Below are 14126 nucleotides of genomic sequence, written 5' to 3'. Positions count from 1 at the left end.
TTACCCTGCTCACTAAGACCTACAGGATCTGGGATGTCCAGATGCACCCTGGAAACCCAGTGTGAGAGTGATACCCAGACAGCGTATGGAGGGCCGAGGGGCTGAGTTCACTGCTCACAGCTCAGGGTTCTGCATGCAGCCTGTGCAGCCCATGCCATCTAGAGTCCACCTCCTTCCCTCTGTGCCCTCAGCACCTGGGCAGGGATGAACATGGAATTTATGGGCTGGCATAATACTGAGCTGTTGAAAGAAGTCTGTGTTTCTTTGCATAGAAACATAGAAAGACAGTCACTATTTTCCCAGTAACTCATTTGGATAGTGCACTGCTTTGCCATGTATATACACCCAGGTTTGAGCCCTGCCCCTGCCACACTGAAGGAAGCTGGTGTGCTAGGATCCCTTTCACTCTCTCTCTGCCTTCTCTGTCTCCATCTAGAAACAAAAAGTAAACAAACCACCATGGAACTTAAACACTCTGCCAAATGGCTAGAGTGCTGGACTTACAGGTATGGTTTGATCTTCAACGATGCACGTACCAGAGTGATGTTCTATCATTAGTAAACACGTCCTTTAAAAATACTTCTTGGGCTTAAAAAAAAAATGAACAAGCACTTCTGCCAAGCCCTGGGCCCCATGTGATCACATGCTCACTGGCCCACCAGATTACCTTATGACGGGCCCCGAGCACTCTCCCCCACTATTCCACCAGGGGGGCAATTACCAACCAGTGAATTGACACTGTAATTCCAAGAACGCATGCCCTAACCTGTAAGGCAGTCAGTACTCCAGGGTAAAGCCTTCCCAGAAGTGATCTTCTTCCAGCACCGCTCCAGTGTCCATGCCCCTCTATCTAGAAGTCCCGGTGAACTTTTGATTCACCAGATTTTGCCAAACATGCAACAGGAGGCATCAAAGGGAGGAGTGTGGTCCCTTTCCCCAGGAGAGGTCTCTCTTCAATTTCTGGCTGTACCTCAAGTGCCAGGAGCAGCCTTCCCACCCCACACATACACAGCTCCATCCCACTGGCTCTCAAACTCCTGACTGTGGCACAGAGCTAACTCTGGAAGGGGTGTGTGCAGGGGAGGCTGGGGTCAGAGGGTACAGCGGCCATGGATGAGCTCTCCTCCCGACAGGAACTCAAGTGGAACCCAAGATTCAACTGTGATGAGAAACCCCAGCCCTGTGCTCTCATATCACAAATGCAGAAATCATAAACGAAGGGAAAAAGCAAAAACCCCAAGCCATTTTCATTTTTTCTTTTTCTTTCCCAAAAACTAGTTCCAGTGATGTTTAATCCTGAGTTGGAGTTGGAATAACACTAGACAAAAATAGAAGCAGTCTATGGTTTTGCAAAAGCCTTTTGTACAAGTCTCTAGTGCCAGGGCCTCCTGCTGTCATTGCCAGTGGTTAAGGGAAGTCGGAGGTCCCTGGACAGAGCAGGACTTGATGAAAGGAACATGCGCCTCAAGCCTGGACTGGAAACAGAGACACAGAAGCTAACCAGGCAACTTGTTCAAACTGTGGAGACTGGTTGGCAATCTGGGTTTGATGTGTATCGCAGGGACATAGAAAGATCTGGTCTAAAAGAGCATGCAGCCACATGCCAGCCAGACCTGATCCTGGCCCAAGCATAGGAGTTGGGTGTGTAAAGGCCACTCTCTGCTTGGCCCAGGGCAGAGCCTTGGAAATGGTCCACAGGGAGAGTGGGCTGTGGGGCAGGTGGCTCCTGACTGCAGTCACTGGATCCTGCTCCCTCAGCCTGGAGGAGCCAGGGGTTTCACTGGGGGTTTCACAGTGGAGGCCTTCTGCAGTGGAGAGGAAGGCCTGGCTAACTCACAAGGCCTTGGGGGGCTTAGGGGACACCTTGCTCATATCCTGAGATGCAGAGGAGCAGAGAAACAACAATGCCACTTTCCAAGTCAGGCTGGTCTAGCCAAAGGGCTAGTGGTTTTCTGGAGCCCAGAGATCACTGCTATGCTGTCATTTTGATCCACTTGCGATTCTGGTCTCTGGATGTCCTGATACGTTGCGCAGGCCAGGCTCTCACTTGAAGCCTCTGGGTCATCCTCCAGATGGGAGCCTCAGTGGCTATCTCAAGGGCTGTTTGAGCTCGAACAGGCCTGTCCCGCCCTTGACGACCTTGCCAACCACAAGGCAGGCTGAAGGGGACCTCAGCTCATCGCGGGATCCTGGGAGACGAGAGAGCACTTGTTAAGTGGTTAAGGGAGTCACTGGGGGGGTGGGTGGGGGTAGTGGTGATATAAGTTAGGGTGACCAACATAGAGGGAGAGGATGGAGCCACCTTGGAGGACCCTAAGTGTGGCCCTGAGTCTCAAAGGCTGATGAGATGACATGAGGCAGCACTACTTCCACCACTGAGAGAATGACCTTTTTCTTCTCTTTCTGCAACCCACCCCTTGCCAGCTACCTCCCACTCTGGCAGATTTTGACCTCGTTCACAAGGAAGGTGTGTGGAGAGGAGCCCAAAGGAGCAGTCTAAGGAGAAGGGAGGCCCATACACTGACCCATCATGGTGGCCTGCTTCAGAAACTGGAAGCTGGTCTCAAATGACATCTGCTGCAGCGGAGAAGAGTTTGACCGGATCCCAAATCGGTTCAGTGGCTTATACACGCCCTCAAAGCACATGTAGTCAGCAACCAGGGAGAGGTGGCGGGGATCAACTGCAATGCCTATCACAGGGGTGACAAGAGCAGGGAAGATTAAGCAGGAGGGGCAGCACTACCTGACACATATCAGGCCCTGGGGCCCACCCCACTCCTAGCTCTGACATGTTTTTTTCTCACATCCCTGGTTACTACCACCACAACCAGCTCTGCTACTTCCAGGCAGCCAAGGTTCTCAGTCTGCCAAAGGTGAGAATCTAATAGCACTGTTCTTGTTTGGGAACTGAAACCAAAATGGGACCAAGTTACCAGAGAGGAGCTTCCTCAGAGACCAGTGAATGAGACACAAGTGAGGGGGCTCTGGGGACAGATTCCCTTGCACCAGACTCACTCAGTCTCCCACAGGTTAAATCTCGCTGTACCCAGATTTCAGTGTCCCTAAGGATGCTGTTGTAGCTTCTCTTACCGTATACAGCAAACACGTCCCTGATTTCCTTCTCAATCACCCGCAGCGCTGCCTCAATGCCGTACGTACTGGCCATTGCGTGAATGTCATTGGAATAGAGGCGGTGCAAATCCAGGATCTGGGGGAAAGGAGAAGGGGTTGGTCTGGGGATCTGGCTCTGATTTTTCATCTTTTTGGTGACCTGAAGGTCTTGCCCATACATATTTCCACCACTCTCAGGCTGAGTTTTTCATTCCTTTTATTCCAGACAGAGAGACATCGGGAGGGAGAGGTGTCACAGTACCATCACCCGCCACCCATGGCGCTCCCCTGGTGTAGTAACTGTGCAAACTTTTAACAGGTGAACTAGTTTCCAGCCCTGGCTCTGTTCTCTTCTGACTGCCAAGTGACATGATGCCAAAGTGGCTGTGAGCCAGCCCAGGATGCGTGAGAGGAGGCAATGTGGACAGAGCTGCTGCTGGTGTGCTGGCTGTGGCCCCTAGTCTGTCTCACTGACATCACCAGAACTGAGAAATGACTTTGACTTCTGCTGCAGAATCAAGAAAGATTTTGTTTGTTAGCTTAACAGAGAGACCCTTTTCCTAGAGATGAGCCTTCTCTTGGTAGTGAAGCAAAGTTAACCAATAGAAATCCCTGGACACTTGTCCTGGGCAAGCAGGGATGGCTCAGCTCCACAGGGTAAATTAGGCCTCATTAGGGGACTAAGACTCCAGTGAAGACATCCCGGGGAGTTTGAGATAGTTCTTCACTGGAGCAGGGCACTCCCACAGGACAAAATGTACACTCCAGCAGCCTGCCTGGCCTTGTTTAAACCCCATGGATACAACAGGGAGTAGGCCTGGCAGTGGCTGACCCTAAGAATGTACATGTCCCTCCCACCATTTTTGTTCTGGCAACATGCTGGGTGAAAGTAATCAGGTGAGAAGGGGCTTCTGCACAGAAGCTGTTGTGTAGGGGGGAAAGTGTGAGACAGGAGAGCTTTGGTACACATGTCCTAACTTCTCAGAGTTCTGTAGAAAAACACTGTGCCCAGCGGCTGAGAGTACTTCAGAAGGCTCTAGGAAACTTGGAACTGTGGAGGAACCAGGAAGACAGGTCAGAGCAAAGGACAGGACCTGGCGGAGTAAGTGAAGTGAGGAGTAAAAGCCTCTACCAGCACAGGCATGGGTCTGGCCACCTCTGCTTCCTGGGCTTCCTTTACACTGTGTAGTAGCCAGGCCAAGCAACTCAGCAAACTGTATTTGATTGTTTGTTTTAACACTTTTAATTTGTAAAAGTTTCAAGAGGCCAGGTGGTGGGGCACCTGGTTGAGTACACATGTTAACTGTGTGCAAGGACCCAGGTTCAAACCTCCAGTCCCCACCTGCAGGGTTTTGCAAGTGGTGAAGCAGAGTTGCAAGTGTCTCTCTGTTTTTCTTCCTCTCTACCCTCCCCTCCCCTCTCCATTTCTGGCTGTCTCTATCCAATAAATAAATACAGATTATATATATATATATATATATTTAATAAAAGTAAAGGTTTCAACATTAAGGAAAATAAACAAACAAAACCACTCACATTTAAGTTTATCAAACTCTGGATTTGATAAAGTAAGTGGATTTCTGTATTGTAAGTCTTAACAAGGTGAAGGTGCATCATGAATTCCCAAGAAGTGGATGGTTCTAGTCCTTTTTCCAACTACGACACCATCTCCCCAGACAATAACTTGAGTCCACCTGCATATAAGATGCCAGGCAAAACTACTGTAAAGCCATGGGCCCCTTGGAATATACGTAAAACAGACCTACTAGCTTTTTCCAAAATGGAGACCCAAAATCTTCATCTGTAATATTCTTGCCTTTAGAATCATGATTAGTCAACAATTTGTTCTGCATTATATCTTAACTCTTTTTCAGCCACCAGGTTCCAGGTACTACCATGATGCCAATAAGTCTTTCCTGGACAGACAACCCCACCGATGTGTCCTGGAGCCCCACTTCCCAGATCCCCGCCCCTCTAAGGAAAGAGACAGGCAGGGAGTATGGATCGACCTGTCAACGCCCATATTCAGCGGGGAAGCAATCACAGAAGCCAGACTTTCTACCTTCCGCACCCCTAATGATCCAGGGCCCATACTTCCTGAGGGATATAGAACAGGAACTTTCAAGGGAGGAAATGAGATATGGAGTTCCGTGGTGGGAATTATATGGAATTGTACCCCTCTTACCCTATGGTCTTGTCAATATTTCCATTTTATAAATAAGAATTAAAAAAAAAAAAAAAGCTAACACATATACACACAAAGTGGATTGGATGAGGACACCCAAGTTTGGTTGGAGCACGCTGGTTTAGAAGAGGCAAAGCTGAGGAAAGGTCAGGCTAGATCAGCGGGAGCTTTCCTCCTGGCGGCCCAACCCTAAGACAGGGTGGAGATGTGGTCCCGGGCCAGCAGACAACCTGGAGACGGGGTACGCACCTCTGAGTACTTGAAGAGCTCTGGGAGGTTGATTCCTTCTGTGTTTAAGACAAGTTCTTTCTCATTCTTACTACTGTTGATTTCATTCAGGAAGCACCTCGTGATGCCCTTAGTTGAGTAGATTACGGTGTTGTGGGCCAAGGACACAACCAGGGAGCTCATGTCAAAGTTAATTTTCATCAGAGGGAGCTTCAATGTCACCTGCAAATGGAGGGAGAGCTGGAGCACAGAAGAGGGCTGTCCCCAGCCTGGTGAAGAGGGCAAGGGTCCAAGAGTCTGCTTATAGTTCTCCTAGTAAGTAGGTACCTTGGCTGGGGCGGGTTGCCCTGCTGGGCGAGGGGTAAACTTGCAAACATGAAATGGCAGAAATGACGAGAAAGAGAGAGAGAGAGAGAGAGTAAATCTGAGACTGAGACTACTGGCAGTCACTAAGACCAAGGTGAAAATCGTAGGGTGAGGTTCACAAATGTGAAACAATGAGTCATTTCTTTCTTTTTCACTCACCACCCACCACCAACATTCTTTCAATTGCTACAAAGCATGATACACCTTGTTCTGTGTCTACGATTCCTATCTACAATGCCATCTGGAAATCACTGAACTGGGTCAAAGGAAAGGACTAAAAGTCAGTCTGTGGGTATAAGTCCAGTCATCTAAACCATCCAGCCTTCAAAGGGGTCGACTACACAATCCCCAAGTTGGCGGCTATGCATGTTAACTAATAAAGCATCCCTGCCTGCCTGTTACATGCCATCATATACACTGTACTGAGGATTAAATGAGGCAATCCTTTTAAAAGTACTTATAGAACCTGACAGATCAGATCCAAATGTATATAATTTCTGAATATTCAATATAGCTTGAAATATTCAATATAGCTTTATTTATGTGAAATGTGTATGTCAGGGAGAGGGAAAAGGAAAGGGTTTAAGGCTGTCACTGACTTCTTGAAGACATTTGGGATTACGAAGAGGAACCAGAAGCGCATGTGGCGCAAAGCGCAAGGACCAGCATAAGGATCCCGGTTCAAGCCCCTGGCTCCCCACCTGCAGGGGAGGTCGCTACACAAGCGGTGAAGCAGGTCTACAGGTGTCTGTCTTTCTCTGTCCCTCTCTGTCTTCCCCTCCTCTCTCCATTTTTCTCTGTCCTATCCAACAGTGATGACAACAATAATAACTACAACAATAAAACAACAAGGACAACAAAAAGGAATAAATAAATAAATATTAAAAAAAAAATAAAAAAGAGTAACCAGCTCTCCCAAGTCTCAGAACCGTCCTAAGTGTGCCCAGTCCCGGGCTTCAGGCACACTGACCTCACACCACAGGCTCTCCTCAGTGTCGTACTGGTAGCGCTCTATGTATGGGTGGGATTCACACACGGCCTGCGCCCGGTGCTCCTCAGTCTCTGCTCTCTGAGGCTCTTGGCTGCCAGTGGGTTTCTGGTGCTGTGTCAGGGGGGCAGCTGGCTTCAAGTCCTCTTCATCCTCAGCCCCTGAGCCCATCTCTTCATCTTGCTCCTGGGTCTTGTGGCCATCTTTCCCAGGCAGGGTCCCTTCCTCCTGGGCGTCCTCCTCCTCCTCCTCTCCCTCTTTTTCTTCCTCCTCTTCACTCTCATAGTCAACCTGGCGGGAGTTGAAGCATTAGGCTATGTCAGTGGCTCCACAATGTTCTGACACTTCCTGAAGATCAAGCTGCCCCGCTAGGTTGCACCTGTTCCACATTCTTAGCTTTCCTGCTCTGAATTGGCCTATCTTCCTCCTAGGAAAGGCAGCTCCTCAGCCCAAAGCCCCCTCCTCAGTGCTCACCTGTCACCTTCTACTCCCTTCTGCTCCTCTATACCACCCGTTATCCTTATGACAACTGGTAACAATTGGGACAACAGAAGGATTGGGGAAGGCTGGTATTATATTTTCATTAAAAAATTAGCTGGACTTGTCTGCTTGCCAAAGGTCTCTGGGTCCTTAAATCGGATTTAAATTCAGTGAAGTCTGACTCAAAGGGCAGACCTACGGCAGTTCCTGCTCAGTTCCTGCCCTGTGACCACCACTATTTCAAGAAGACATGTTGAGCACGCTGGTCTTGCTTCAAGGCTTCTAATGCACTCCAGCATGACACAAAGGTATGATGTAAAGTGTGAGGGAGGGAGGAGAGACATGAGCACAGCCCTCCCCCCAGCCAGAGTCCTCTCACCTCTTCCTCTTGCTTCTCCTTTCGTTTGGCATCAGAGGCATCGGCATCTCCCTCCTCAGCTTCTGCGTCCACAATGTGGCCTTCCTCTTCCTCGTTACCTTCCTGCTCTCCCTATAGTTTGAGAACAAGAAGAAAGAGATTAGTTCCAATACTCAGTGTTTGTCAAATTCATCTATCCACCCACTGACCTATCTACCCATCCTTTCACCTACTATCTTACTCATCCTCCCACCCACCACGTTCCTGACCATCCATCACCCACTCGGCCCAGCCTGTCTGGACACTGCCTACTGTGTGCTAGCATGGCAGCCACTTTCTCTCCAGTCTTCATCTTGGCATGGGCTACATGGAAATATGACTTTTTGAGCTTATCATTGGGATGAAAAATCTCTCAGTAGGGGTCCTGAGAGCACAAAGGATGACCTGGGTTCTTACCAAAGACCACCAGCCCACGCTCTCTGGCATCCTTCCCTGTGCTGCCCACTACATAATTACCTTTTTGTTACTAAAACAATAGGCAGCTTGATTTTTATATCCTTGCCAAAGGTCTCTGGGTTTTTGAATCTGATTCAAATCCAGCAACAGTCAGACCGAAAGGATAGATTAGGCAAGCCTCTGGCCCAGTTCCTGCCCTGTGATCACCATCCTCTCAAGAGAGAAGTGCTGGGTAGGCTGGTTTTATTTTAGGGCTTCAGCAAAATACCCAAGTGTAACTTATAATGATAAGATAGCAAATATGTGGTAAAATGAAATGAAAAATGCATTCAGGAAAAAGTCAATATTGTTCCAGGCCCTCACAGAATAGCAGATAAAAGTTAAGGCAAGTGACAAGGGGTGGGAAGGGGCTCCAGCAGAAGGGAGTATAGTCAAAGCCTTCTCAAGAGAGCAGACTGAGCCAGGAGGTCCTGGCACCTCCGCTGTGTTGGTCCTTCAGGAAAGGGCTGTGTGGGGATTGCTGGAGGACTCACTCACCCGATTCTTCTCAGACTCGCCTGCATCGTCTATATCACGCTGTGTTGCTCTTCGAGAGTTTACATTTCTGAAAGCCGATGCCTTTTGATTCTTCTTTCTGATCGATTCCATCAGAATTTTAAAGAATCTAAAACATGAAGAAAGCCATGGCAGCCCCGTTCAGTGCCAGCATCTCCACTGGCCCCTCTCTGCAGGGTGGGAAGTGCTGTTTAATGATCTTAACACATAGTAGGTGATACTGAGGCTTTATAGTGAGAGGGAGCTCAGGCCTCCCCTATTAGCCTGACTACACACACACACACACACACACACACACACACACACACTTGCTGTTTGGAATGGCTCGATGGCCCAACATGCCTGGTTTGAGCATGCTCAAGTGGATATGGCTCTGAGCCCAACAGTCTTCTGAGTTTTTATTCTCAGGTCTATAAACTATGGGCCAATTTATATCATGTGACGTTGCTTTGAGGATAAAAACAACCCCTATGTCTGGTACTAGGCACAGGACCTGCAAGAACAGATGATTAAGGAGTGCCAGGTATTGGTGCTGTATGGGTGACAGACTCTACTATGGAAGGGAGGGACCCAGGCTGGGACCCAGAACCTGCCCCTGGCCTGCTACCTCCAGGATCTACAGAGAGTGGCATGTTTCTGCCTGACAACTCTGGTCTCCTTAGTGTGGGAACCTGTCAACATGTTGACTATCTAATATGAGGACAAGTTCATGAGAACTTCAATGGCAGCAGTATCTTACTCGGAGACAATGAACCATGCTGGCAGATTAGAACCAAACCACTGTAAAATAACCAACCAATAATGAAGACATTTCAGGTCCTCCCCTGCTCCCTGTATCTCCTTATCTCCCTAAGTTCTTACTTAAATTTTTAAAAAATATTTTATTTATTCCTTTTTGTTGTCCTTGTTGTTTTATTGTTGTAGTGATTATTGTTGTCATCATTGTTGGATAGGACAGAGAGAAATGGGGAGAGGAAGGGAAGACAGAGAGGGGGAGAGAAAGATAGACACCTGCAGACCTGCCTCAGTGCATGTGAAGCGACTCCCCTGCAGCTGGGGAGCTGGGGGCTTGAACCAGGATCCTTACGCCGGTCCTTGCGCTTTGTGCCACCTGCGCTTAACCTGCTGTGCTACCGCCCGACTCCCCATTTTATTTATTTTAATGAGAGAAGCCAGAACACTGTTCAGCTCTGTTTTATATGTTAACACATGTATCAACTACTGTATTTTACTGCCAACTGTAAACCATTAATACCCCAATAAAGAAAAAAATATATATATATACTTCAAGTAAAAAATGAGAGAGAGAGAGAAAGAAAGAAAAAAAGAAAAAGCTTCATCTTCTGGAAAGCACACACATCTCTGTGGTTTGAAAGAGCCTGTGGCTGCTTGGCTACCCACATCTGCCAAAGTTAGTCGACACCACCCCCATTCTGATACTGCCCCTCTCCTCTCTGGCCTGTTCTGCTCTTGTAGAGAAACTGCACCAAAAGCTACTGCACAGGCTTTGTTTATGATAGCTTCTCATGCACACAAACTCACCAACAACTAGGCGTTGAAAGAATACTTCACTATTGGGAAGAAGCCATCTTGCTGTCTCTCAGCAAGAAATTTTAAGAAAGCAGATGAATTTTCAATTCCCCAGGATAGCGTAAGTGAAAAGAACTGAGCACAGCATGAGGCATGCCTGTACTCACGCAATTGCTCAGCAGAGCTAAGCACTAGGGCAGCACATCGCCACTTGCTCTGAATAATTCTCAAGAGGCCCCATAATCCCAATTCCCATTTCTCAGGAAAGGGCTTCCTGGCCAACACAAGCATGCTGTGTGCCAGGGAGTTCTGTTCCTCCCTGTTAATGTGCCAACAGGCTGCTTTATAGACAGATCTGTGACAGGCATGACACAGCACCACGAGACCACTGGGACCACCTGGGGAAAGAAACCTCTGCCCAGGATGTTTTCAGAGGCCCGGGGAAGTGACTGTCACTTAGGCCACAGACCAAAGCAGTGCCCGCCTGCTCAGTGACACCTGTCCAGAGGACCAGGTTAATCTATCATGAAAACCACCATCTTGAATACTGCCCAGTGGCAGCTCACATCTTCGTGTGAGTGGGGAGAAGAGGTGAACAGAACAGTCACTCTCTCCTGGTCATGCTGTCCCTATGACTGGACTACAAAATGTAAACCTCAATGTCTGTGGGAAGGCTGAGCACAGTGGAATTCTTGCCTCTACTAAGCCATGGTTTCTCTCTCTCTCTCCTGCTCCGAGGGAGAGCTGGTCTACACTAGGCAGTAGTCATTGATCTGGGTGAAGTCCTGCCAAGAGATGGGATCCATCTGGACCTTATCAGAAACAAAGCAATGAAGGGGCTGGCTGATGGCACACCTGGTTGAGCACACATGTTATAATGCACAAGAACCCAGGTTCAAGCCCCCAGTTTCCCATTTGCAGGAAGGGAAGCTTCACAAGCAGTGTAGATGATGCTACAGGTCTCTCTCCCTCTCTCTCTCTCTCAACTACCCCTTTCCTCTCAATTTCTCTGTCTCTATCAAATAAATAAATGTTGCTTAAGAAAGAAAAAAAGTAATGAGTTGCCAATATTCAAAAAAATCAGATTTTTTTTTTCTTCCTTACTGGAACACTACTCAGCCCTGGTTTATGGTGGTGCTGGGGTCTGAACCTGGAACTGTAGGTACCTCAGGCTTGAAAGGTCTTTTGTACAGCTATTATGCTGTCTCCTCTGCCTTTTTAATGTTTTTTAAAGAGAGAGACAGAAGGAGAGAGAGAGAGTGGCAGAGACCACAGCACTGAAGCTTGCTCTAAGGGATCAAGTACATGGCAAAGCAGCACACTATCCAAATGAGCTATTCCGATGGCCCGAAGACTTAATTATAAAAGCAGAAACAGGCTGTCAAACAGGGGAGGGACTTTTTCTTTTGCTGAGTGAGAAGATCTGGCTACCTTGGCCCACATTCCTGTCCCTGGAGGCAGGGGCTCAGTCTGCCAGGGGTCTCGGGACATGCTTCCCTACCTGTCACCTGCTGGGCCTGCAAACATTCGAGCCTACGCTGCAAGATCTAGGGTCAGCTGGTGAGCCAGAAAATGCTATTGGCTCTTCCTGTTTGCCCCTTGTTCCCACAGTGCCCATCTTCCCACTCCTGTGCATTTAACATGTTGGCCTGTGTCTCACAAATGTCCCACTGTAACTTGACCTTGAACAAAGAGGGATGCTCCCTGCCAGAAGGGAGCTGGATTTTCTCCTAAGAAACTAGAGGTAAGGGGCCGGGTGGTGGCACACCTAGTTGAGCACATATGTGACAGTATGCAAGGACCCGGGTTCAAGCCCCCAGTCCCCACCCACAAGGGGAAAGCCTCACAAGTGGTGAAGCAGGGCTGCAGATGTCTCTCTGTCTCTCTCTCTTCCTTTCAATTTCTGGCTGTCTCTATTCAATAAATAATAAAAATATTTTTAAAAAAGGGAGTCGGTGGTAGTGCAGCGGGTTAAGCGCAGGTGGTGCAAAGCACAAGGACTGGTGTAAGGATCCTGGTTGAAGCCCCCGGCTCCCCACCTGCAGGGGAGTTGCTTCACAGGTGGTGAAGCAGGTCTGCAGGTGTCTATCTTTCTCTCTCCCCCTCTGTCTTCTCCTCCTCTCTCCATTTCTCTCTGTCCTATCCAACATCAATGACATCAATAACAAAAATAATAACTACAACAATAAAATAAGGGCAACAAAAGGGAATAAATAAATACTTTAAAAATATTTTTTTAAAAAGAGAGAGAAACTAGAGGTAACTCTGGTCATAGAATTGGGGCTTAAGAGCAGCATGTGACTTAGTATTAGCAGGATATGAATGTACAGGGAAACACTATGCTGCCTGCAACCACCTCACGTCAAAATGAACACATGCTGGTCTGACATTATAGAGGCATTGTGTAACAGTACATACACGTGAAACCACAGGCCCACAAAGACAAGATTCATCCGTCAAAAAGAAGAAAAGTACCCAGGGAGTAGTGTGTGTTTAATGTAGTCACCCATAAACCAGGTCAGAGGCGAGCTTTCCAGATTAGCTGTAGGGTCCAGTTACTTCCCTGCCCACTTCCCTTAAAGGACTCATTAGGGCAAAGGCACCCAAACTTCAGGAGGTGTAGAGACATGCTTAAGGTGAAGGGAAAAGCCAAGTTGCCAATGTGGCCTGAATTCTGACCTGGTTTCCATGAAGTGCAGGATGTCCTTGGGTTTCAGGCATTTCTCTTGCTGATAATATGCATGTGGCAGGAACTGAAACCGCAGCTGGTACACCTGGAACTTGTTCTGATTTTCCCCTATACAGAAGGACTCTTGGACATCAATTTTCTGTAAGACCTGAAACCAGATGAACAGACAGGACTAAACTTCCCAGGTCCCTTGGGGACTATGTATTATAAGTAGTCTATGGGAGGCAAGGGTGAGAGCATAATGGTTATGTAAAATGACTTTCATGTCTGAGATTCTGAGATCCCAGGCTCAGTCCCCAGCACCACCATAAGCCAGGGCTGAGCAGTGCTCTGGCAAAAACAAAACAAAACAAGCAAGCAAGCAAGCAAGCAAACCTACAGTAGCAAACAAGCAGGCTCTGGGGAACTCAACAGGGTCTGGAAAGATCAAGCTCAAGTGAACTGTGCTGGCACAGATCCCTACGGGCTGACAAGAGTGCCACAGCACACTGGAATCCCAGAGACTAGTCTGTGACTGAGAGGAGCAGGCTCCAGCAGAACTGGTAAAGTAACCCAGGAAATATTGATTGGCTGGCTCATTCATTTCTCACCCCATCCTTCCTTCCTTCCGGGAGCAGCCCAGAGCATCACATAAGCCTGGCCGCTCTGTATTATCTCCCTGCCAGAGTGAAGGAAGAAAGGGGAGAAAGAGACTCTGAAGTACCACTCCCCCATCTGAGGAGTTTGGCTGGAGCAGTCCAGGGTTCTCCCATGTACCAGGGATTGAACCTAGGGCTTCCTGAATGCTATCCCCCTATCACATATGGAAATCCAGCAAAATACCCACACCCAGGTGCAGCCTGGCCCAAGAGATAATTACCTCCCCTAAGCACACCCTGGTGAGCTGCTTCTTCAGGCTTCTCACTCTCTTCTGCGCTTTCTTGGTGTGGAGCACTGGCACACTCATCATGGGTGTCTTGATGTTGGCGCTGGCCACCATGAGAATCTCCCTCAACCTGTCACAGAACAAGGGTGCGGCTGCTTGTCAGAAGCAGGTTCCCTGCCTGTGTGAACCATCCCTATAAAGATATGAGAGTTCTCCCAGAAGGTGGGAGGTCTTGGGATCTTGCTGGGAAATATTCTGGATCAGAGTCTCAGTTCCAGTCCTGCATGACAGTCAGGGAGTCTCACCCAGAGCAAA

General features: G+C 48.3%; 1 protein-coding gene across 2 annotated transcripts in view; it reads right to left on the bottom strand.

Annotated features, from left to right (window-relative positions):
- Window positions 1–1225: 1225 nt before the first annotated feature.
- The window catches only part of POLR1A (RNA polymerase I subunit A), an 83229-nt gene continuing 70328 nt past the window's right edge, over window positions 1226–14126 (bottom strand). For both annotated transcript variants that reach the window (XM_060187313.1, XM_060187314.1), the window contains exons 26-34: window positions 13806–13941; window positions 12937–13094; window positions 8710–8836; window positions 7738–7848; window positions 6861–7169; window positions 5546–5746; window positions 3091–3208; window positions 2526–2690; window positions 1226–2189 (exon numbers count right to left, since the gene is read on the bottom strand). In XM_060187313.1, the coding sequence (XP_060043296.1) occupies window positions 2089–2189; window positions 2526–2690; window positions 3091–3208; window positions 5546–5746; window positions 6861–7169; window positions 7738–7848; window positions 8710–8836; window positions 12937–13094; window positions 13806–13941 (1426 nt within the window). In that variant the 3' untranslated portion in view covers window positions 1226–2088. The remainder of the gene's footprint in view (window positions 2190–2525; window positions 2691–3090; window positions 3209–5545; window positions 5747–6860; window positions 7170–7737; window positions 7849–8709; window positions 8837–12936; window positions 13095–13805; window positions 13942–14126) is intronic.

This window comes from Erinaceus europaeus, chromosome 3 (genome assembly GCF_950295315.1).
Source record: "Erinaceus europaeus chromosome 3, mEriEur2.1, whole genome shotgun sequence".
NCBI classification, from domain to species: domain Eukaryota; kingdom Metazoa; phylum Chordata; class Mammalia; order Eulipotyphla; family Erinaceidae; genus Erinaceus; species Erinaceus europaeus.
This window is presented reverse-complemented; position numbering and strand designations above follow the sequence as displayed.